The following is a 25,247-nucleotide window of genomic DNA, read 5'->3' on the forward strand; positions in this document are numbered from 1 at the left end:
TGAAAGGTCTCTACAAAAGTGTGGAAGCTCAACATAGAAATGTGAGATTTTCCCTATCTTAGTAATTTTTGAGCATATCTTAGGTCTATTATCCTAGATCTATAAAAGTCAGGGACAACTTAATTATGGGACAGGTTAGGGACAGACAGTAATTTACTCAAGTCAAGTCAAGCCAAGAAGAATTTATTAAGCAGACTATGCCAGGCAAAGAAAAGTTTTGGAAGTCAGTTCTTGCTCTCAGGGCAATAGCATGAAAATTACTATGTACAGGCTATATATATATATGTATATATATATATATATACAGGACAATTTGGAAATAATCTCATATTGAAAACAGGAAAGTATATGGCCCAGTGAATAGCCTGAACCTAGACTAAAAAAACCTGAGTTTAAATTCTGCTTCAGACACTTAACTAGCTGTGTGACCTTGGATAAGTCTTTTAACCTTTTTTTGCTTCAGTTTCCTCATCCATAAAATGAGGAAAATAATAGTACCTATCTCCCAGGGTTTTTGTGAGAATAAAACAAGTTTATAAAATGCTTTGCAAACCTTAACCACTATAATATAAATGCTAGTGATTTATATTATAATTATTAGCATTAAAAGGGATTGGAAAAAGCTTGTTGCAAAAAGGAGGGGGCTAAATTATGAAGAGCCAGGGGAGTTTATATTTGAACCTGGAGGTAATAAAGGGTCTTAAGAGTTTATTAAGCAGGAAAGTGATATGATCAGACCTGAATTTTAGGAAGGTCAACTTGACAGCGAAATGGATGATGGATTGGAGCAGGGACTTGAGACTATCGACATGGGTGTGTCAACATGCAATCTAGAAACCCCAAACTTGTAGTCTAGTAAAACCTGATGAACCCCAAGTTTTAGGACTTATGGAGACCCCAAAGCTTGTACTAGTTCCTTGTTTTGTAAATCTTGAAATCTCTCAGACTTGTGAATGTTAAAAATTTCCCCATCAGGGAATTCTTAATTGGAACAAATTCCCTACTGAGAAACATTCCCCATTTTGATGTGAGAACTCCCAGGATCAGAAATGGGAGGACCTCTATTCCACCCGTACTTAAGACTGCTTTAGGGCAGAAAACTCCTTACTAAACAAAGAAAGTACTTGGATCCATGCTTATGGTGGGGCAAGGAGTTCTTTGAGCCAGGCCTGTTTTTAGAATTGATACAATGAGATGCTAGGTACCTAAAAGGGTCGGGCAAGTTTTGTCTTAATGAGATTAGTTGACTCAGCTGTGTTTTCACTGGTTCAGACTTACTGAGGAGACTTAGCAGGAATTCAGATGGGCAGTCCTTTGGAAAGCGTCTGCAGTGATTGGTAGATGTAGGGACTTAGGGGAGGTGACATGGGAGAAAAACCCCTATATAAGAAAAAGCAGAATCTCTTGAGATATAGATTTCCTTTTGGATATGTCCTTTTGGAGAAATCCCTTTGGAGGATCTCTGATGAGGATCGCTTGGGAAGAATCTCTTGAGAGAGGCTCTGGAGAGAGGCCCTTTGGAACAGTCTCTGGCTGGAAGGCTGTCTGGTGAAGTCAGCTGAGATGGAGCTGGCCTGGTGTCACTAGAATCCTTGTTTAGGCAGACCTTGTGGTGAGTGTTAAAAGACTGACTGACTGATTCTCTCTCTTAAGACTCAGGTCTAGGCCATATTGGCTTGAGGCCCTTCATACTTATTCCTTTCTTACTCTCTCTCTCTTTCTTTGATTACTCATTATATTGTTAGTTAAAATCTCTATAAAACCCAATTGACTTGGGTATTTGAATAATTGGGAATATTTCCTTGGCTACCACCTTATGTTTGATTTAAAAACCAAGACACTGTAGTGAAACATATTTCTGTGGTCAAATTTACTCACCCTCTCTTATATCTATCACAATTTATATCTTCCACCATTTTAACTCATTACAGTTTAAGACCTCAACCATTTTAAATCTCACAGTTTCCATGAGAATCTACCCTGAAGGGAATGTCAGGCTATCAGTTTCAGACTGAATAATGGACCCAAAGGTAAATAACATGCTTAGTTAGGTGGGACTAAGCATAAGCTAAGTGCCTTCTTAGCACAGTAGGCTGCGCTTCTGTCTCATAAGCTGAAGGTCCTGAGTTTGATCCTCCAAAGGGGGAAATGATACGATTCTTACTGGAACAGAGAAGCTTTGGGGTCTCCAACTTACAAAAATTAGTCCTAAAACTTGGAGTTCATCAGATCTTACTAGCTAGTTTGGGGTTTCTAGATTCCATTTCAACAAGAGCAAAACAAAAAGATGCTGAAACGGTCTAGGACTTCATCGACATTTTTCCAGACTGTTTAGAAAACTTATTCAGTTTTTCACTGAATAAGTGTGCTAGCTGTGTGAATAGATGTGAAAAATATCATAAAGGTAGAACTGATAGAACTTGATAAATGATTGAACAGGGAGAGAATGAGGAATCAAGGTTGATGCTTGGGTTATGAGCCTCTGCCACTGGAAGAATGGTGGGATCCTTGACAGAAATAAGGAAGTTGGGAATAGAAGAGGGCTTTGGGGAAAAGATAAAAGAGTTCCATTTTGGATACATTGAGTTTAGGATATCTTCAGGACATCCAAGCTCTCTGATCTCTATCAACTTTATAAATACCCAACGTCTTCATGCACGGTGAATAAATATCCTGATAGCATGAGGAGAATTTGAGGTTAGCACCACCTGGTGGCAACAATATATAGCACTTACCCTAATTGATTAATTAATTAATTAATTGCCAGCCTGCTTCTCTATAGATTACAAAAGGCAAGGGTGGATGATTATAGCTTTGGGAGAACCATCAAGTTGTGTAAAGTCAGCTGCTTGTGCTAAGTCAGTTTGAGTGATTCCATTTTAAGTCTTGTTTAGACTTTGAGTGCGCAGGCTATGGCCTTGGGGATTCTTAACAATCTCATCTTTCTATGATACTCTAATGAGGGAAGAGCTGAGGTGACACTAATCTCATCTCCTCATAATTATGTGTACCAATCAAAATACTTTTGCCCTTATATGAAGTTGTTTACTCCTGTCCATAAAAAGCAGCACATAGTTTGAATCTGGGCCAGCTCCCCTCCAACTGCCTTGCTGTGCTAAATAAAATCCTTTTAACTTTCTTTTCCTGTGTTTGTCCTCATGGACCAGAATGAGGGCCAAACCAAGATTCCTTTTATAAAAGTAAATAAACTAGCCCATTGCACCTGTGACATGAAACTTCCGTATAGGGTAAGGAATCCCCCAACATCACATACAGGGGAGATCCTGAAACTAAGATACATTGTTTTGTAGTTGCTGGGGTTAATTTTCCCCACAAAAATTTAGGAAAAACTAAAAAAGGACCAATTCTTTTATGTTTACTCCTTTGTCAATGTCCCTTCAGAGTAAATTTTTTTAATCAGTTCAATTCAATTTGATCAACATTTGTTAAGTGTTTGAGTTAGATGATGAGGATTCCAAGACAAAAATGAAGATTCCAGTCCCTGCCCTCAAGAAGCTTACATTCTGCAGGGGAAAACAGCACATATGCAAAAAAGTAAATAGAATTTTTTTGGGTCCAAATCTGTGTTTTTGACTGGCATAAGGAATTCTTCAATGAATAAACCCTCTCCTATTAGCAATTGTTCTGTTATTATAGTCTTAGTCAACCTGATGTTGACTAGGAAAAAACACAGAACTATTAGTCAAAAATCACTCTTTAATTAAGGGAAAAGGGGTTCAATGCAATAGTAGGCCTGGACACAGAGCTGCACACCACACGACTGCACAGAGTCCAAGGATTGAACTCTGGCCACTCTGGACACTGACCCCTGGGAAAGCGAACCTCTAGATTGGACATTTCCAAGGAATAAAAGAATTTGGGGAACCTATATGGCATTTGGTGGAAATCCAGGGGCAGGGAAAGATGATTGACCTCACTATAGCTACAAAGAAAATGGGAGTGTTCAAACTACACTGATTGGATACAATCAAGCTTGGGAAAGGAATCATAGCTGGAGGCTAGGGTGTAAGAGGAAGGGCTATTTACCAAGAATACTAAATGGATGGTCCCTGCCCAGGTGTGGTTCTTGGGAAAGGGTCTGATACAAAAGGGAGACCACCTAAAACAAAGGGGATCCTTAGCATATGCTTAGTCCCACCCAACTAGGATTGTCCTTCACCTGAGGGTCCACCACTCCTTCTGAAACTGCTAGCCTGAGATTCCCTTCAGGGTGGATTCCTACAGGAACCAGGAACCATACAGACTTTGAGGTCTCCAATCCACAAGCTAGTCCTGAAACCTGGCCACAAGTTTAGGGTTTCTACATTCCATGTGGACCCTGGTTCACTGAAAAGGTAAGTAACTTGTCCAGCATCTCACAACCAGCATGTGTCAGAGGCTGGACTTGAACTCGGGTCTTCCTGAAATCTGAAGCCAGCCCTCTAGCCACATGACCTTTATAGACATACCAAATATGCGTGGCAACTTGGTGACTTGGATCAGAACCAGATTTGGAGTCAGGAAGACTGCAGTTCACATCCTGACTCACTCAGACTTTTATTAGCTCTGTGTGTGGCCTTGGACAAGTTAACCAACTGATCTCAGCTGGGTGGCTTAGTGAATAGTGGCAGACCTGGGTTTGAATCTAGCTTTAGACACTTTCTCGAGCTATGTGACCCTGGTCAAGTCACTCGCTTCAATTGCCTAGCCCTTGCCCTTCTTATAATTGTTACTAAGACAGAAAGTAAGGGTTATTTAAAACTAATAAACAAGGGGGCAGCTGAGTAGCTCAGTGGATTGAGAGCCAGACCTTGAGTTGGGAGGTCTTGGGTTTAAATCTGACCTAAGACACTTCCCAGCTGTATGACCCTGGGCAAGTCCCTTGACCCCCATTGCTTAGCCCTTACTATTCTTCTGCCTTGGAACCAATACACAATATTGATTCTAAGACGGAAGGTAAGGATTTTTAAAAAATAAAATAAAATAAATAAATAGAAATAAAAACTAACAAACAAATACAACCTAATCCCTTAGCTTCAGTTGCTTATCTATAAAATGGGATTAACCACAGCTGTTACCTCCCAGAGCTGTGGTGAGGGCACAAAGAGAAAATATATGTAAAGAATTTGGCAAACCTAAAACTGCTACATAATTTATGATGATGATGATGTTAAGGTTGTAGGTTATTTTCTCTTTTGATGGAATCACCAACTTCATATGGTGAAAAGGCAAGTGGGTAGGTAGAAAATGCCTATATTCTACCAGGATGTGAGGCTCAAATGCCTTCTCAGAGTGCAATTTCTGCATCACCCCCTCAACTAAATATGAGTTGCTCTAGATCCCTGGTCCTCTCCATCTCACAAACTAGCCTGTATTCTCCAAGGCTCCCAGACTCCTTTAGCCTAAACTTGGCTTATTTAATTTAGGGCTTAAAAGAGACGCATATGACCCTGGACAAGTCACTTAACCCCAATTGCTTAGCCTTTATTACTCGTCTGACTTGGTGACAATAACTTAGTATTGATTCTGAGGCAAGGTAAGGGTTAAAAAAAATAGCTCAACTCTCCTTCCCAATTGTCAGTGACCCAAAAAAGGACTATATACACTAATTTATGTTATAAGATATGTTAAAACTTCTGAGTAGCTCTCAGACACTTTGGTAAAGATTTTCTGTCTCCTCTCTCTAGTGATTGTAGTCTATTCCATAAAGATCTGAGTTCTCAACCAAGGGAACAGTTAACTCAATGACCATCTGCAGAGGGGAATTATCAAGCATTCCTCTCAATCTCAAAATCATGAAGAGGGAAAAAAAAATAGTCTCACCCTGCAGTAGGGGAGTGGGGGTGGAGAGAGGATCTTTTGAGCAAGCAAATGATAGGGCCAGATCTATGCTTTAGAAAGATCATTTCCCATTTCCATAAATGTGTGGACTTCAGTCATCAGAGACAGAGAGAGATGCTCTATGGAGGGAGAGATCACTGAATAGAGAAGATGAGTGAGAGGAGAAAATTATCTATTTAGAAAGCCTAGACAAGAAGTAGGGAAAAGGTGTGATTACAGGGTCCCCCCCCCATCCCCTTTATAAGGATTAACAAGGAAGAGGACCCCTGAAACCAAACAACTGGGGGATTGGTTGAGTTTTCTCTTACTGTCCAAAGTTAGGGAACAAAACAAAGTTCCCCTGGAGGAAAAAAGTGTAGTTTGGAGGTTTGTTTGTTTTTCAGATCTTTCCATTTTTACCTGAATTTCAATGAGATAAAAGATCTAGAGGGGACCTTAGAGAGAATGAAAGTACAGAGATATATTTTTCTCTTAAAAGAATGCCAGATTTCGAATCAGAGGTGTGGGTTCAAATCCTTGTAGCAGGATAAGTCACTTAGGTTTTCTAGGTTTCATTTGCCTCATGTTGAACTAGATGATATCTAAGGTCCCTTTCAGCTCTAAATCTATTATCTTATTTTTATAAATTGACACCCCCTCAAGAGGTGAGGTGAAATGACTCATTCCAGATCACATAGAGAAGTTAGTAGATGAAATAAGAGCTGTCCTGTACCCAGAATGCATCTAGTACCTTGAATATTTATATAGGGGATTCCTTTACTAATTTTTAGGGAAGCCTAGGCACAAGTTTACCTTTAATAGATTTTAAGAGATTTTTGCCTGGATTAACTTCAGCTACATCCTCAAAAGAAATGGATGAAGTTTGAAGAGGAATTGTTTTAGGGGTATGTGTGTGGGAGATGAGTTCTCTTTGGGATATGTTGAGTTTGGGATGTTGTTGAAAATCCAAATGGATGTCAGGTACTTAGTGATATGGGACCAGAATTCAGAAGATTAGGTTTTAAAGAGTCACCTGCATCGAGAATATGTTAATCCCTGGGATATGATGGATGAGATCACCAAGACAATATTAGAAGAGGGTTTAAGACAGTGCCTTGAAAGACAATCAGAATTGTCGATGAGATGGATGACACTCCAGCAAAGGAGACTGAAGAATGGTCAGATAGGTAGAACTAGGAGAGGGAAGAGTTAAGAAAAACCAAGAGATAAAGAAAATGGAGGGGTGATGGTGATGAAGAATTAAAAGTGTCAAATACATCTCAATTAATGTGTCCTCCCTTCCATCAGACTATCTGGATTCATAGCAATTAGGGATTGTAAAGAGTACTGTTTGCGCCTAAGGTGTTCCTAGGAAGACTTGTCAAAGGAGTGTCCAAATACCTGCCCTCTGAGCATACAGTCAAAAATGGCTGAGGGCAGGAACTTTACTCTTATGAGACCTCCTGGAAGGCAGAACCATCCTCCTTCAGACCAGAGAATTCTCTGAGGTTTGGAGTTTTGTCTTTTCTCTCACACTAGAGACTCTTTGAGGGCAAGCTTTTGCCCTCTGACTGGAGGCTCCCTGGGGGAAAGCTTTCTCCTTTAAAGATTGTGGGCTCCCTGAGGGCAGGGCTGTTTTGATTCTTCTGAAAGGAGGATCCCACAGGTCAGGGCTGTCTCTTTGCTCTGTTTAGAGCTCCCTGAGGGCATTAGTATATTTTCCCCTCAGACAGAAGGCTCCCTGAGGACACAGCTGTGTTTTCCCATCAGATGGCTTTATCTCCTCCTCAGATCTAGGGTTCCCAGAGGACCAGGCTTTTTTTCTCTCAGACTGGAGGCTCCCTGAGTGCAGAAGGATATTTTCCCCTCAGACAAAAGGTTTCCTGAGGGCAGAACTTTATCTCCTTTTCAGATTAAGGGCTCTCTGAGGGCAGGGCAGTATTTTCACTTCAGACTGGAGGCTCCCTGAGGGCAAGACTGCATCTCCTCAAAGTCTGGAGGACCTGGTCTAGAACTAATAAGGGACCAGGAACCGCCACCTGGGGGCGTGGGAGACCCTAGGGGGCGGAGACCCTGGGGGGAGGGGAGGGGCCGGGGGTCCCCAGGCCGGGAGGGGGGGGCTTTGGGGGTGGGGGCCGGAAGCGGAAGTGGAGCTGCACTTCCGGCCCTCAGCGGGGCGGCCATGTTGGAGCGGCGGAGGCGGCGCAGAGGCTGGTCCCGGGTCCCCGCGGCGGCGGCCGGTAGGTGTTGGGCCCGCGGGGCCGAGCCGGCCCGGGCCGTCCAGAGGGGGCGCTGGGCCCGGGGCTGGCCATGGCGGCGGCGGTGGCGGCTCAGTCTGCCGGGCCGGGCCACAGGCAGCGCCGAGGGGGCGGGGCTGGGGGCGCCTCGGAGCCCCTCCCCCACTCCACCCCTCCCCCTCCCTCCCTTCCCCGCCCTCTGCTACCCCCTTCGCCCACCCCCTCATAAGTCCCTCCACAGTCGTAGCTCCCCACCCACAACTCCCCTAATCTTACATCCTGTCCTTCCAACCCAACCCCCTCGACCCCCAGGTTTCCTGCCCCTCCCACCCTCTCCTTTATCCCCCATATCACACCCTTTTCACGCATACATTTCAGACACCCTCTGAGTGAGATCTTCCTGCTGACCCCATACCTTGAAGCTCTGGGATTCTCAGTTCGTACATATTTCTCTATTTTTTACTCTTCCACTGCCCTCTTTGCCCCAGACTCCCCTGGCCACTTCCTTCTCTTCTTCATCCTTATCCCCATTCCCTTCCCATTTCTATGCATTCCTATCCTTTTCCCCGCCCTCATCCCCATCTTTATGCTCATCTCCATCCATACCTTCATGCCCATCCCCACTCTCATCTTCATTCCCATCTGTTCTTGAACCCTACCATATCCAGGTCCCTCTGCTCCTCACAAAGCTCAGATATCTGAGCTGCCTATCATGTTCTACATGCTTCAGCCTTGGAGCCCTCTATATCCTCAGGTTTCTTCTCTCCATAAGCCATATATTCATCAAGGCCACACCCCCTCCAAAAGAAAACAACTTGGGCCCGGCATCTTTCTCATTTACTTCTCATATGGGCTCTCTGAATCATAACCTCCCCACCCCACCCACTCACTTGTGGAGCTTCTCAAATCCATGGACCTTCAGAGCATCCAATCTTTCTTGAGTTTCCCACTCATAGGGGCTTTGTGCTTCCTCATCCCAAGGGATTCCTCCCTAATCTCCTCTGCCTTCTGCCTCTGTATGACCTTGGGCAAAGAAGTAACTTTCCCTTTCCAAGCCTCAGTTTTCCCATCTGGGTAGTATAGGGTTTGAAGGCTCTATCCTGCTCTAAATCTGGGCTTCTTAATTTCCCTCTAGTTTGTACCTTCTAGGATTCTGTGATCCCTTCATTGGTTCTAACCTATTTTAGATACCTGTCTCTGTGCCCTGGCACATGTTCACACCTCAGAGTGCTCCCTTCTCTTCTTGAAGCTATGCGAAAATGCAGATCTAGTTGGAAGGCCTTAGGCCCCCAGAAGCACCTTGGAGTAACCTTTGGCCAGTTCCCTTTAGAGCTTATGATAGCTTAGGCTTCTGGAAATCCAGGGTCCTCTCCAAGCCAACCAGTGTGGGAAGATGCTGATTTAGGATATTCCAGATGGGACTGACCCTCTGGGCAAAGAAAGGTCAGGCAGACCAAACACCCTCTGCAGGCCCAAGACTTCTTCCCTTCCCTCTACCTTCCTCCACATGCCCAGCCCTAGGACCCTGAACCTTTCCTTTTTTTCCATTTCCAAATTCAGATCCAATAAAGGGCTAAGGTCCTGTGAAGGAAAAAAAGATTGTTTGTGGTTTAATGGGGGTAGGGGGTAGGGGGGTGTCACTTTCACTGGCTCAGCCTGCTGTTGCCTGAGCCTAAAGGAATGTTTCTAAACAAGAGGTGACAATTGCTGCTTCTGGGAATAAAATAATCTACCCAGAGTTTTCAAATTGCTACCTGAGCCCATTAGGACTATAGGAAGTGTGTGTGTGTATGTGTGTGTGTGTGTGTGTGTGTGTGTGTGCTGGAGAGACAGCTCCTGGTGTTGGTGTGCATAGGGAATATTACTTAGTTAGGGCTCTGCCTGGGGTCCCACAGCACTAAGCTGCTACTGATCTTTTAATGACTTAGTTGCAGCTGGGGAGACTGCTCCTGTCCCTAGGTCCTTAGGCTCCTGGGAGCAGTGGTATTATATAAATACTTCCCCTTCTTTCCTTTTCTGCCGGAAGCTGTGTCTGTTTGTGGTCAGTGCTGGAGCAGTCAGCCACTCCAAACAGTTCCCAGATAGCAGGCTACCTACCATTGGTAGGTGGGGAATCCCTTTTGCTCCCAGGAACTGCTGGTGCTTAACTGGATGGATGATTGGTGATAATACAAGCCATCTGAGGTCTGAGGAGTTTCAGAAGTTGGGAAACATTTCCTATTTGCTAAGGGAAAAGCCTCAATCTGACTACACTATTCCAACCACTCTGGGCCCAAGGAGGCTCTTCTGCAAAAGATATTGGGCCAAGTTCAGGCCCAGGGCTTTCTGCTAGGCTTTGAAAGACCTGCCCTTTGATTGTCTCCCTGACTCTGGATTTGCCCTGCCCTGGAAGAGGTGGGGGTGGGGGTGGGAGTGTTTACCTCCCTTTGGAAAGGAAGCTGTGAATGTGGGGAATTTTCATTCTTGCCTTGGGAGGAATGGGGTGGCAGTTTCCCTGGGTAACATCAAAAGAGAGGAATGAAAAGGCAAAAGATAGTCTTAGGCCAGGGGCCCTTCTCATTGCCAGACAAGTGCTAGAGTAGCTTATTCCTCAGTTGTTTCTTAATTTGAAAGGTCTTATCTTTCCATTCATCCCATAAGTAATTTTGTGTCCTTAAGGATGAGAAAGCTGTGATTTTACACTCCTTTTGACCAGGCTCTGGAAAACCCAGGTACTGGGACTTGGAGACCTGCTTAATGGCAGAACAGCGTTAGAAGTCTAGAATTTGGATTCCAACTCTTTGCTGGTATTTTCATGATCCTGCACAAGTTACTTGGCCTTGTTGGGCCTCAGTTTCCTCATTTGTAAAAGAATGAGATTGACTTAGATGATTTCTAATGTTTCTAAATCTAAATTTATTATCCTTTAAACCCTTCTGACTAATTTGCTTTTTCAGAAATCATTCAACTCAACCCTCTCATTGTACCAGGAGGAAAAAATCTCTTGGTCAAGTAGCTTCTTTGAAATCACTTGGGTTATAACTAACAGAACTGGTATTTCTGATTTCCCTTCCTGCTTCAAATCCTATGATCTTCTAGATCGCTTCCCCTCTATGGGGCTCCATTTCCTTCCTTTGAAAAAGGAAAGGGTTGAACTTGGTGGTTCCTAAGGCCCCTTCTAGCTTTCAGTCCAGTGATTCCTTGAAATCATTCTCGTAGGAGACAAGAGTCTGGCCCATCATTGGGCCACTTTCCTCTTCTGTCACATAGGGATAATTATCCTAATGTTATATACCTCACAGGGATAATGTGAGGATAAATTTGGGTCATAGAAATAGCTGTGCTTTAGTGGAAAGAAGATTGAATCAGGAATAAGGAAGCACAGATTTAAACCATGACTATCTGATGGCAAGTCATTTTTCTCTGAATCTCAATTTCTTCATCGTTAACTCTTTCCCAGGGTCATTGTAAAGAAAGTACTTTGAAGCTTTAAAGTGGCATATAAATTAGTTATAGTTACAGATTTGAGACCCTTAGAGGGGAAATGACTTGACTAATGCCATACAGCTAAATACACACACAGCCTGGGATATACCTCTGGCCTAGTTCCCTTATGGACCTCTCAAGATTACAGTAGTTAGCATCAATACTGACAGAGGCAAGATTCACACCCACTTCTTTGACTAGATGCCCTTTCTAACACACAGCACTTTGGAAAGGAGACTTCCCTCCTTATTCCCTGTTTGTTTACCCCTGAGACCTGTGCCCAAATCTCCTGCCCTGACTAAAAGTCAGAGGCCCATTACCTAAACTTGACTCCTCTTATATTCTTCCCTCCATGTACTTCCAGGCATGGTTTTTCTTTGGTTAATAGATGGTGAACAGCTTCTTCAAGCTGTAACCTCTTCCTAGGATCTACCTCACCCATTGCCATTCACCCTTCTGTTAGGCACCTCTTTTCATTCTCATGACTCCAGAGTCAGCTTTGACTCTCCTTCTTATGCCCCAAGACCATTCAGAAAACATTTATTAAATGTCTACTATGTGCCTGGTACTGTGCTAGGTGTTAGGGATACAAGGAAAAGACAAAAACACAGTCCCTTCCATCCAAGAGCCTATATTACAGTGGGAGTAAATAACTTGGACCCAAATGAGTAATATCAAAATATATAAAGTAAGTACAAAGCAGTTTTCAGGGGGAAAGGGCTGTAGTTGGGTCAGGAAAGGTCCTATGTACCAGGTGGTACTTAAAACTATAGACTGGCTTTTCAAAGGTACTGAGATGAGGTTAACAAGGAGGCCAGTTTGCCTGGAACAAAGAGTAGGTAATAATTCTTATAAATTAGGAAAGCTAGGGTGTAGTTAGACTGTGAAGGACTTTAAATGCCAAAATGATGAGTTCATATTTGATTCTAGAGGAAATAGGGAGCCACTAGGGTTTCTTGAGCAGGAGTTCAACATGGATTTTTCCAGGTGGCTCCAAGGAGATAGTTAATATCTGATATTGGAGACCACATGTTCATAAACATGAAAAGGAGAAATGGGAGGTAATATACAAGAGATGAACTACTAGGCTAGTTTACCTGGAGTGTGGAAAGTTCATGAAGGGGAGTACCATGAAATAAGACTAGAAATATAGTAGTCAGGATCTAGATTTTTAGGACTTTGAAAAGCCAGGCTGAAATGTTTCTATTTTTTCCTATAAGCAATAGGTAACCACTTCTCTAAGGCCTTTTGAGTTGGGAGAGATAAGATCAGATAAATGTTTTAGGAATATCAATTAACCACTCTGAAGGATACTTTGGAAAGGAGAGAGACTAGGGTGAAGGTGAGCTATTGGGAAGTTTATGAGATGATCTTGTTATGGGCTCTGGAAGGATACCTTTTGCAAGCATGCAAGACTCCAAAACTTAGCTTAAAAACAAAAAAGAGATTTATTAATTTAGAAAGTAATGTTGAGAGTGGCCAGGAGGATAGCAAGGTAGAACAGCAAGATGGGGAGCAGTTCTTTGGGAGGACAGAATGAAAGGAAAGGCTGTTCCCCCAGATGACATCAGTTCTGGGGATTTTATACTTTTTACAACAGAGTTAGTCACTCAGGCATGAGGTGGGGTGATCATACTGGGGTCTGCCTGGGCACATAAAGATTCCTTAGTTTTAGGGAACAAAGATGATAGGATCGAGGTGTGGCCTGAAGGTGCATCTTTCTCTCCATCTAGAGGACAATCAAAGGAAGATAGTCATCTCAGGACCCTAGAGAGTCATTGGGTGTTTTTAGACTCAGAGTCAAGAGGAGGCAAAACAAGGGAGTTTCCCTGATAATAGTTCCCCTGGGTTTCTGGGGTACAGTGCCCATGTCAATCTGGATTAGAAGTGACCAGTTCTTGAATTAGGATGGAGGCTGTGAGAATAGAGAGGAGACTGATGCAACATATACAGTGCAGGTAGAATTAACAACCCTTGGCATCTGTTTGGATACAGGGTATGAGGGAGAAAGAAGAATCAGGGACAAAAAGACTGGTGATGCCCTTAATAGAAATAGGGAAATTTTGAGGATGTATTTGAGGATATAGAGTTCTGTGGTAGAAAAGCTACATTGGATGTGATTGCTGGAAAGAAGAAAAGAGAGTCACTGAGGTATATTATCTTTAAGTGAGGAAAAGAGAACAAATAGACGGCTAAAAAGAAGCCAAAATAAGCAGGTTGAATTATTATAGTCTAAAAAAAGAAAAACAAGCTGTACGTATTAGAGATCTTCAGATTTCATGTACAGTATTCTTTTGGTGTTCTGCTCTTATGTGGAAATCCCCATTTCATTTGGTCTTTAATTTCAGAATAAACATAAAAAACCTTAAGTCTAGTTTTTATTATCAAAACTGGAGTTGAGGAAAGAGATCAGGCTTAAATATACATATGTAGGGAATCATTTGCATAGAAATGAAAATTGAAGCCATGATGCAGATGAGATCACTAAGAGGTGAGTGCAAAGAGAGGAGGGCCCCAGACAGAGGGATGAGTGATATTTGGAGTGCACTGGACAAGACTGATCCAGCAAGAGACCAAGAGCAGCTGTCAGACAGGTAGGAGAAAAACCAAGAGGGCAGCATTAAGGATGCTAAAGGAGGAAAATATTATAGAGGAAGGTTGTCAGAGGTTGATAACTTGGAGCTCATCTAAGATATAGATCTGAGTGCCCGCTGTCAAGAGGTCAAAACTCAAAGTCTGTCTGAAGATCTAGCCCAAGTGCCCTCTCCCTCCCCTTCTTTAGATCTCTCTTAGCAATACATGTCTATTGCTGGCAAAGACATGCTGTTGCTGACCATTCCATGAACCTTGGATGATGTTTGAGTCATAATCTTACCCCAAGTACCTTTCTGCATTTCTTAGAAATATTCTCTCACCCTATTTCCTGGAATCCTTGTCCTGCACCAGGTGTTATATCTACCATCCTTGTTGCACTTTCCCAAGGACTGTCTCAGCCCTTTCCCAGGGATCTGTCTCAATGGAATGCTTTCATTTGTGATCTGTACCTTTAAAAGTTGTTATCTGCCTGCAATAAACTGTATTTGTCTGCCATCAGTGGGCTAAACCCTTCCAACTCCACACTGTCTGTTATATTTTGATTCTTATCTTTTCCCTTGTCCTTACCTACTGGCAAGGTCCCTATAATTTCCCCCTTTGTTATTCCTCTATTATTTCCCTTCCTCCTTACCTGGGGAACTCTGGTCTCAGTCATGGTCCCCCTTCCCCTCCTCCATAGAAGGTGATCAGCTGGGTTAGAACTGGCCAATGATATTAAGTAGAATAAAGATTAAGTAATTGGGTTTTGGAGATAAGATCATAGGCTCATAGATTTAACATTTGAAAGGACCTTAAAGGCTAATGAATCTAGATCCTTCATTTTACAGATGAGGAAACTGAGGCAGAGAGGTTAAGTCACACAACTAGTAAATTTCTGAGATGGGATTTGAGTTGAGGATGTTGGGATTTGGAGATACATACATTTTATATCAAGCATTTAAAACATATTGTGTCAGGCACTAGGGAGAGTAAAAGGCAATCTCTGGCTTCAAAAATTAGGCATTCTGTTGGGAATTTCCACAAATTTATTAATAGAAGATAAATATTAAATAAATACATAGTAATTGGGGGATGGCAGAGGGAATCAGGGAAGATCTTAAACAAGGTGACACTTGACCTGAGATGGAGTTTCAAAGTGGAAAAGATGAGGAGGGAGAGTCCTTCAGTACTGCAGACATAGGATTCACTCTCCCTGACCCTCCCCTGCCAAGAATGTAAGCTCCTCAAGGGCAGGACCTGTATTAGTTTTCATCTTTCTATCCCTAGGGCTGGGCCTAGCACATGGTAGACACTTAATGTGTTTAAAATTAATTATCCTCTGAAGACATCCTTTCTGAAGGCTGCTCTAAGACTGTGATTGTGTTGTCCTTAATTGGGCTTCCTCTTTTTCTTTGAGGTGTCAAGCACTGGTTTGTGGGCCCTGGACAGCTCTTCACAGCCTAATGCCATGAATGTGGAGGTGGATAATGTGGAGGAGAAAGCTGTCCATTCATGGTCCAGAATCTCCTCTGCAGGACAGAAAGCCTTGGAGGAAGCACTCTTGGTCTTCAACCCCATGTCCAAGGACCTCAGTGACACAGAGGCCCAACTTGTGGCCTTTCTCCAAGGTCTCCGGGAAGAGGGCTACCAGCCCACTATCCTTAGGAGCAAGGATGTGTATGGCTATAGCTCCTGCACAGCCGATCCCCCCAGCCAAACCAAACACCACGTTGGCCCTTCGACTCAGGCCAAACCACTGCCCTCGGACGTTCCCAGAGCCACTTCCAGGAGTTTGCTGGCTGTTCCAGGGACCATCTTGGGGAGGTCTTCTAAAGTCTCTAGTTCCCCAATAATCAAAACCAGCTCCACCAATCTTTTGTTGAACTCCCTGAAACAGTCAGGCTCAGGCGGTGGCAAGAACTCATCTGTGGGCTTCCCCACCCACATGTACCCTGGGGTATACCCGGCTATGCGGCTCTCTGTTGTTCTAGAAGCCTTGGTCCCTTTAAAGGCTACAGCATCCTGTTTAAACTCCAAGTACAAGCCTCTGGGGATCTCAAATTCAGACCTTAAGCTGCTGAAAGGCTCAGGGAGATCCCGGCAATCAGCTCCTAACAAAACCACTAACAAAGGACACCGGTGTTTGATCCGGAAAGCACCAGACCGGGCTGCCCTCCCAAAGGGTGGCCGTCGGGGTCCCAGTGGTGGTGTCCTTCGAGAGAGCAATGCTTGCAAGGCCTCGGGCATCCTAAATGGTAGGCGTCGAAAGAAGGGGACCCAAGTGAAGACTTCCAAGAGAGGGGCCAGGACTGCCTGTAGAGGTGGCAGAGGCAGCCATCCAGAAGCCACAGGGCCAAAGAGGAAAAGGGCAGAGGAGGCTAAAGAGACCCCAGCCAAGAAGAAGAGCAAGTTGGGGCCTGGACTAAGCAAAGCTAGGCTAGTGCCAAGCTCACCAAACCTCCTGAAGTTCCGGGTCATCAAAGTAAATAAGCGATTCTCTGATGAGGAGGTGCGGCAGAGAGCACAGAAGATCCTGAGAGTCAATTTGTCTCCAGTGATCCGTATCCAGCCACTGCCCCACTCTGTCCCCTGATTGACTCAAGGTCCAGTCCAGGGCCCATTTCCCTCTGACCCAGCCAGTTCACACACCACTTCCCCCCTCCCTTCCACTCATCCACCCTCCCCTGTGGAAAGGGGGAGTGAGAGACTTTGATTCTCCTGTCGGTGGCTGGAGCAGCAGGGGTGTTGGGTGACAGTGTGTTAGCTGATACCTGCAGACTCTGGGCAGCTTGCTCCATTCCTGTTTCAGGCTCTCTGGCCACCAGGCCCCTGGGACTGCCTAACAAGCTCTGAGCCACATTCAGAAATGCAGGGAGATGCCTCCCCCATCCCAAGGGAGAAAGCAGGGTCTTACTACCTGCTCTCAAAGAGCCACTTATGGCCTCACCCCAACAGACCTTCCCCAAACCCTTGGGGGAGGTAGTTTTGTCATGACGTGATGCACTGTGATTTGTTATTTTCCAAGCTCTATGTTTACTGATTTCATTTTGATCAAGTTTTATATCTTTATATGCCCCCTTTACCCCCCCCCCCCCCTCCATCCCAGGCTCTGTCTCTTCCATCAGGCTCAGAGCTTGGGGTTTCTTCCCTCTTTTCAGAATTCATCTACAATTCCTCTTGTTTTGGGTCCTCTCCATGCTTCTAGGAAAGTTCTTGCCACTGAAAGAGTGGCGAGTGGATTGATTTCAGGAACAGATTCATTGATAGCCCTGGCTCTTTCCTTCTACATTAGTGCCAGGGGACAGGTCTGTTGCCTGCCTACCTGGTGACCATCACCTCGAGTACATTGATCTCAGTGAGGCATTTCCTAAGTGCTGTTGGGGGTGCAGCAGAAGGAGCCAGCATGTAAACTGGTAGCATCACCTGATATAATGTTTGGGATTTGTTCTAACTTCCTTTGGGTGGTTATGGGTGTCTCTGCCTTCTTGGAGTTTATTTCTCTGGGTAGATTTGGGCAGAGGCCAGCCCATTCCTTCTGTCCTGAGACTACCTGGGTTTGAGCCTTGTGAGCAAAAAAGAGAATCAGGTGGCCAGGCCATTCTTTCTGCAAGATCCTAGGGGAGCCTGCCAGGTGAGTAAGTATAAGGTTGTGACCCTTGAGCTGCTATCTCTGCCAAGAGAGGAAAAGAGGATTTTTTTTTCTACTTCCCTGGGGACAGAACCAGACAGTGACTCCTTGTCTCCCATCCTTGCACACCATGAGTCTGTGGGCAACCATCCAGAGCTTCAAGGCCTTTCCTCAGGGCTGCTGATTCCCTCCTGGCTGCTACTTTCCCCCCAGGGCCTTATCTCTAAATCCCTGCAGCTAGACCTTGAAGAATTGTGGCTGTCTAGCCCCAGCCTTTTTCCCCACCTTTCCCTTCATCCTTCCCAAGAATCTGGTCTCCTCCCCTCCTTTCAACTAGTCATACTCTAGACTCTTGGCCCTGAGAGTGTGTGTTGAGGGAGAGAGGAGAGTCTGAAGAGATCTGTTCAGTCTCTTCCCACTGGGAACAAAAGGATAGTTGGAGGCAGGAATGGCCTGGAAGACCAATGGTCATTGTGTCTCAGGACCAAGACTTTGAGGCCTTAATCCACCTCAGACCCCATATGGGCCTGTGGAACAGAGCCCGAAGCGATTGAGCCAGGTCAAGCCATGCCCCTTCCCAGTTAGGGGAGTATTCTGTTTCCAGGTTGGCTTCTGGTGCCTGTGGGAGAAGTTCTCCACTAGCTTCACATTCATACAAGTTGGGGAGGCTGGGGTACGACTGAAAGGTTTGGTCACCTCCTTGGCAACAGAAAGTATTTCCCAGCTGGACCCTGGACTCTCAGATGGGGGGCTGAGCTGGCACTCCCCCCCTCAAATTTGAATCCAAACAATGTCCCCTTACCCTTCATCCTGCCCTCGAGTCATCTACCCTATCCTTGCCCTCTGCTGTCTATGGGTCCCTCAGTCCATAGTGGCCATGGTGGGGGTGGAGCCTAGAAGGCAGGTCACCATTCCTTCCCTGGTTGGTGTCCTTTGTGACTTTGGGAAACTTGAGGACCAGACCCTTATCCCTGCTGCGTGTTCATTGGTTTGTTTGTGACGTCTCCACGGATGCGGATCTGTGATGTTCGGTATGCAGTTGTGGCCTGTGAAGAGTGCAACTGACTTCAGGGGAAGGCCCTCAGGCTGCTGGGGTCTGGGGTTTCACTGGCATTTAAGTTAAATGGGAATTATTGACCACTTGCAGGCCACTTGTTCTGCTGTCCTCAGTAAATGGTGCTTCATCCTCTGCATCTGTGTCTGAGTCCTTTTTCCCCAGACCTTTCCAGTGAGGAGATGGAATCTGAAGGGATTTAAAATGGGGGTGTAGGGTGGGACCACCCCTGATGGAGTTAAGATGTGGGAATGCAGACATGGAAAATTTAGGAATATCTCCTTAAGTTTATCCTCTGGGACTACTTAAGGCTAGAAGATTTTAGGAGAAAGATGAAAGGCCCTTCTTTCTCTTTCTCCCTTTAAGAATGGCAGGCAAATCCCCATGGATTGATCCATTAGAGGCACCCAGAGAAGGGGGGGCACGTCATAGACTGTTTTACAAAGTCTAGTGTTTGTGTGGTAACTTTTGGGTCATGGGGAAAGTTTCAGTGAATTTAAGGCAAAAATACTCTAGCCCTAGCTCTTCTATTTTCTGACATACACTCTTCACCACACCCCACATCCCTGCACCGGACCTACCCCCCCCCACCCCCTCCACCTAGACACTAGCTCTTTCTGAGAGGGTTTAAGAATTCCCTGGCCCCTATACCCTAGTCTGGCCCCAGACCTCTTTACTGTTTAGCTTCCCTCCCCTCTCCTGGGCCCCGAGCTCTGAATGACATTCCCCAGAGGTGCCTGGAGACGCTGCTTTTCTGGGCTGGATGGGGAGGGGGTTCATTTGAATGAGAATTTGCTCCTTTCAACCCAAAGGGCTGGGGCGGGGTGATGGGGAGTGGCAGAGTGTGAGAAGCTTCTGGCACCTGCCCTGGCCAACACTGGTGTCTGCAGTCTCAACCTAGATCCACACAAATATACTTTAGGATCTGACAGTGGTGGGCTCCAAAATGTGAGTATGGTATGGGAGGATGGAAGGAAAGTGGACTCGGAGGAGTGGAAGGGAGACTAGCACCCTGCCTCCACCTTCACAAGCCCAGGGATGAGTAGAGTGAAGTCTCCCCTACCTCTGGATTTGCTGGTCTCAAGAGGTGTGAAGCATTTTGCAGTTCTGGGGAGCAGCCTGGATTTGGGTTGGGCAGGGGGAGTCTGGTGCATCGGTAAGTCTTGTTTGTCTCCCTCCCCACCTCTTGCTCTGCTTATCCCACTTCTTACTGGTCTCCAAGATGTGAATTGAGGTGGGTGGGGAAAAGATTGAGCTGGAAGGAGATTGCCTGGTGGTAGTCTTTCTCTACCACCCATCTTAGGCAAGCCTAGGAATTAGTATGGAGAAACTTCCCTCACTTCGCCTCCCCCCTTACCCCCCAGGCCTAGCAGGGGAGCAGGGAGCCAGAGCCATCTGTACTGGATAACCGCTACTCCCCATCTCTCAGCCACAAGCCAAACTGGCCACTGCTTCATCCTGCTGCTGCTAAGTAAAGAGTGGGGCAGGGAGAATGTCAGAAGGGGGTGGGTTGTTTGTCCCTTATGTGGGGGATTGTATTCCCTGGGGGAAGGGTCCTTGGAATTTCTGTTTAGGGTTCTGCCTCCCTTCTGGTCCTCAGTACAGATAACCTATGTCTGTGCCCATGAAGTGCCTGACCTTCTACCTCGACCTGGCTGCTCTGGAGGAAGCTGTTACCCTCCCACTGGCAATCTAGTTGTAGGCAGGAGCCAAAGTCTCCATGCCTCATCCACCTGTGGTTTGAGTGGGCCTGAGCCCTACTGCATTGTCAGCCACTTGCAGGTGTGTATCTTTCTGTGCTAGCAGCCTTTGAGAATGAGGTATGACTCCCAGAGGAAAAAGGGTCAAAGTCTTCTAAGGGACCCTTGAGGATAATGGGTCCAGAACTTTGAGGATGGAAGAACGGGGGTGAGGAACTTCCACAGGAGACCCTGGGGAGTTTTCTCTTAGGAGGGAGAATGAACTTAGGGGGTTTAATGAAGGGAAACTGTGGACCCTGATCCCCATCTTCTTCCATCCAGGACTCTGAGAAATGCTTCTTCTGTGATTCAAGGGGCCAGGGAGGCCATAGAATCAATAATGTGATCTCCTTGAGTGGACCTGATGGAGAAAGAACATGGTGGCAGGCAGAGAGTGGTGAGGGGATGAGGGACTTCAGGTGTTGGTGGAAGAAGGAAAGGGAAAGAAGAGGGAAGGGGTGGGGGATTCAGGAATGAAAAGCATGTGAGGCAATGGGGTTGAGCTGAGCTCTCAGTAAAGTCATAGGATGGGTGACAGGGTAGGTCTGACTAGGTCCCTGTCGGTTCAAGGTGTGGAAAATGTCAGTATCCAGCTGGACTTGGAAGGGGAGTTCTACTTTACCCACCTTATCATGACCTTCAAGGTACTGATCTATACCCCTCCTTAGTTTTAGATACTACTATGTTTTTTTCTCATGTGAATCTTGACCCCTATGGATAGGGTGATGGGTCTGGAGTCAGAAAAATGGCTTCAGATGCTTACTAGCTATGTAACCTCAGGCAAATCACCTCACCTCTGATTCCAGTTTCCTCAAATGTAAAACAGGGATGATAATAATGTTTACCTCCCACTGTTGTTTTAATAATCAAATGAAATAATTGTAAAGCAAATACTTGGCAAAATCCTTGGCTCATAGTAAGTGCTATATACATGTTAGCTATTATTTCCCATTCCAAGGGACCTCTAACCTTGGTGATTCTTGGTCCTGTGCCTCCAAGTCCAGTTACTTCCTAACCTCTGACCCCATAGTGACTTCCAACCATAGAAACATCTTATTCATTGAGCCTGTGCCCCTCACTCTGACACACTCCCCTCCCCCCAGACTTTTCGCCCAGCTGGTCTACTCATTGAACGTTCAGCAGATGGGGGTCATTCCTGGCGAGTTTATCGATACTATGCTCACAACTGCTCTGGCCTCTTTCCTGGGGTACCTCTTACACCTGGCCGCAAAGTCAGTGACCTCGTTTGTGATCAGCGATACTCAAACATTGAACCATCAAGTCAGGGTGAGGTCAGTCCTCTCGTAGAGAGGAAGGATGAGAAATGGGTGGAGGTTGTCAAGGGCTAGAATTCAGTGGTCAGAATTTCAGGTCCTATTTCTTGACCTTATCAGGTAATTTTTAAAGTTCTGGACCCAGCTATCCCTGTGGCAGATCCCTATAGTCCAGAGATCCAAGGTAAGTGACCTTTCTGATGCCCAGGCCATAAAACTCAGGTGCCTCTACCCCCTGATACTTTCCCCACACCTCTCATACTTTGGGACTCCCCCCCCCCAGATGCTGAGACCCAGGATGAGTGCCCCCATAGTTCCTTGTGACCCCCCTTAGAGGAGCATGAATCAAGATGAGCCCTCTAGTCTGAAAGAGGTTTCCTTGACAACCACATCATTCCCTGGCTGCTTTCCCTCAATCAATGCTTCCCTCCAGGCATTAGCATTTTACAATGTTTTTTTGACAGTATTTTTTTTCTTTCTTCCCTAAAGCAAAGGCATCTAATGAAATGATAGAGCAAACTGAGCATATTTCTTAAAGGGGCCTCATCTTTTCCTTCTCTGAACATCTTAGTTGTTTCTCAGAAAACTATTAACAGTTTCTAAATAAAGGTACATAATGGTGCCTTCACAGAAAGATTAGGCATGTAGATTCATTGATTTTTAGAACTGGAAGAGGTGGAGTATTAGAGATTACTCTAAATTCCATAAAGGAGGAAACTGAGGAATTGAGAAGGGACAGGAATTAGCCTGGAACTAATTAATGGCAAAACTGGGCGTTCAATTTGGATCCAGTACCCTTGCCAATGTACCATACTACCTTAGGAAAAGATAGCATACAATTCTGGGTATAGCAAGAGGTGACAGGACTGAGCTGGTTAGCAAGAATGTGATCTTCCTGAGTGGAGTGATGGGGAAAGAATATGGTGGCAGGCAAAGTGTGGTGAGGAGCTAAGGGGTTAACAAAGGGATTAAGCTGTGCTTGGAATGATCAATTGGTATGATTCAGTTAGGCCTACTGTAGGAGGAGCCAGGATAAACATTATGGGCAAGGAAGAGAGTGAACAAAGAGATGAGGCTGGACTGAAAAGAATGTGTTGGGGAAAGAGGGAGGTGGACTTGATTGGAGCATAGGATAGGAAAGGCCCTGTTAGGTCCCAGCTCTGCCGTTTGTTAGTTCTATATCCTATGACAAGTTAAGGTTAAGTGATCAGTCAGGATTATATGCTCAGATGTGTTAGCCAGTATGTCAGAGACAGGACTTGAACTCATGTTTTCCTGACTTTGAGGCCAGTTCTCTCTCTACTACACCAGGCTGCTTCTCCAGTTTCAAAATAGGGTTGCTAATATTCATACTGCTTATCTCACAGGGTTTAGAATAAAAGTGATTTATAAACCTTAATGTACTTGGAGTCAAGTAGCTTGTATCTAGATTGTGAATGGACTTAAATACTTGGCTAAGGAGTTTGAACCTTATCCTATAGGTAGTAGAAAGTCATTAAATGTTTTTGAATGAGGGGATACATAGTCACATCTCTGAATTATTTTAGTATGTGTCTGATGGATGGGTTGGGGAGTCAGAGAGACAGAGAGAAAGATCTAGAGACAGAGATGAAGAGATAGAGAGACTGGAAGAAACAGAGAAGGGGAGAGAAAGTGAGAGACAGGAAGAAATAGAGAAGGGAAGGGAATAGAGGGAGAAAAACTGGAGGCAAGGAGACTAGGAAGCTATTGAATTAGTACAGCTTACATGGCATAGGCACTTGAACTAAGGTGGTAGCAGAATGAGGAGATTAGCAAGAGATGTGGTACAGAATGAACAAGACTTGGCAAGTGGCTGGATTGAGTAGGGGGTAGGATATGAGAGAGAGAAGACTAAAAGATGGTTCCGAATGATGTTTCAAGTCTGAATAAGAAGTAAGTGGGAGGATGATCATGAGAAAAATCAGGTTTTATGGGAAAATTGATTACTTAAATATGGGTTATGTTAAGTTTGAATGGCTGGTGAGATATTGATGTGGAGTGTCCTGCAGTGGTAGAAAATTAGGAGAATATTCTGTGACAGATATTTCCTTTACACCCCCCAGACCATGATGAGGTGGGGGTATCCAGACTGATGTCTCCATCCCACTTACCTTCACTACCCCACTTTCCTCAGAGTTGCTTCGAGTTACCAACCTGAGGGTGAATTTCTCCAAACTACACACGCTGGGAGATGGGCCCCTGGGGGCCTGGGGCCACCGCCATGGGCCTCACTACTACTATGCCTTGTATGAGCTTGTGGTCCGAGGAAGCTGCCTATGCCATGGACATGCCTCTGAATGTGCACCTGCTCCTGGTGCCCCACCAAGTGTGGATGGCATGGTGAGTGAAATCTTTGAGATCAGAGAGTGTCAGGGGTAAAGGAGGAGTTTTCTCTGTGTGTATGGTGGGGGAGAGGTTCTTCCTGAGGACTGAGTCTCGAGTCTCCTTGGGATTTGCATGCCCAGGGTCTTCATGGAATTCATGTTAGTCCCTCTTAATGTTTCCAAAGCCTCAACAGCTCTACTGTTTATAGGTACATGGGCTTTGTGTGTGTCAGCATCGGACAACTGGACCCCACTGTGAGCGCTGCCAGGACCTTCATCATGACCAACCCTGGCACCCAGCTGAGCCTGGGAATCCCCATGCCTGCCAGAGTATGTGTTGCTTGTTGTCCTCCATAATCTATATGCCCACTCAGGATTCCCTGGGGATCTCCCAACCCACTAATTCTCCTTTCTTTTTCTCCAGAGTGTGAATGCCACCAGCATGCCAGGAGTTGCCACTTTGACATGGCTGTCTTTGTGGCTTCAGGCAATGTGAGTGGAGGTGTGTGTGATGCATGTCAGCACCACACAGCTGGGAGGCACTGTGAGATTTGCCGACCCTTCTACCACCGAGACCCCCGTGAAGACCCCCGATCCCCATATACCTGTAAATGTGAGTCCCTTGATGCTGAGTCCTGACCTCAACGTGAACATGACTGATATTTGACACTCATTCCTAGTCCTAACCTCTGGCTCCACCCATAATTTCTGACCCTGATATTTGATTCCTTATTCCAAATCTGTTCCTTTGTCCCCAGCATGTGACTGTGACCCTTCAGGCACTTTGGATGGGGGTCTCTGTGACACACACACAGATGAGGTCCTGGGGCTTCTCTCTGGACAGTGTCGATGCAAAGCCCACGTGTGGGGCCCACGCTGTGATACCTGTCGTCCTGGTTACTATGGCCTGAGCCCAGCACTGCCTGAAGGTTGTTTATGTGAGTGACCTCAGATTCTCCTTGACTGTGGATCCCAAAACCCTCAGCTCAGAATACCTGGTCATGATAGCCTTAGCCCAATGGAGTCCAAAGCCTGTCTTTTGACCCTTTCCCCTGAGAACTCCAAAATGTGACCCTGAAAATTTAGGAAGCCCCAACCTCATGTTTTTATC

The 25,247-nt window shown here is 45.4% G+C and overlaps 2 protein-coding genes across 3 annotated transcripts in view; both read left to right on the forward strand.

Moving 5' to 3' along the window:
* Positions 1–1,427: 1,427 nt before the first annotated feature.
* On the forward strand, positions 1,428–18,915 carry CCDC71 (coiled-coil domain containing 71). 2 transcript variants are annotated; one of them, XM_007499839.2, is made up of 2 exons: positions 1,428–1,612; positions 15,514–18,915. In XM_007499839.2, the coding sequence occupies exon 2, from the start codon at positions 15,565–15,567 to the stop codon at positions 16,687–16,689; it is 1,125 nt and encodes a 374-aa protein (XP_007499901.1). In that variant the 5' UTR covers positions 1,428–1,612; positions 15,514–15,564; the 3' UTR covers positions 16,690–18,915. The 2 variants fall into 2 exon arrangements, with proteins under 2 accessions (XP_007499901.1, XP_056661061.1); XM_056805083.1 differs by lacking the exon at positions 1,428–1,612 and adding an exon at positions 7,976–8,060.
* Positions 18,916–19,034: 119 nt separating this feature from the next.
* Positions 19,035–25,247, forward strand: part of LOC100619627 (laminin subunit beta-2-like) — a 51,378-nt gene continuing 45,165 nt past the window's right edge. The window contains exons 1-11 of the mRNA XM_056805074.1: positions 19,035–19,726; positions 20,143–20,249; positions 20,379–20,560; positions 20,800–20,914; positions 21,088–21,161; positions 21,621–21,809; positions 21,912–21,975; positions 23,947–24,152; positions 24,346–24,466; positions 24,561–24,749; positions 24,895–25,074. Coding sequence (XP_056661052.1) covers positions 19,725–19,726; positions 20,143–20,249; positions 20,379–20,560; positions 20,800–20,914; positions 21,088–21,161; positions 21,621–21,809; positions 21,912–21,975; positions 23,947–24,152; positions 24,346–24,466; positions 24,561–24,749; positions 24,895–25,074 — 1,429 coding nt within the window. The 5' untranslated portion in view covers positions 19,035–19,724. The remainder of the gene's footprint in view (positions 19,727–20,142; positions 20,250–20,378; positions 20,561–20,799; positions 20,915–21,087; positions 21,162–21,620; positions 21,810–21,911; positions 21,976–23,946; positions 24,153–24,345; positions 24,467–24,560; positions 24,750–24,894; positions 25,075–25,247) is intronic.

Source organism: Monodelphis domestica, chromosome 7, assembly GCF_027887165.1.
Source record: "Monodelphis domestica isolate mMonDom1 chromosome 7, mMonDom1.pri, whole genome shotgun sequence".
NCBI lineage: Eukaryota > Metazoa > Chordata > Mammalia > Didelphimorphia > Didelphidae > Monodelphis > Monodelphis domestica.

Bases quoted from the DNA above. Each gene is read 5' to 3' on its own strand.
- CCDC71 (XM_007499839.2), top strand. From the start codon at position 15,565: ATGAATGTGGAGGTGGATAATGTGGAGGAGAAAGCTGTCCATTCATGG.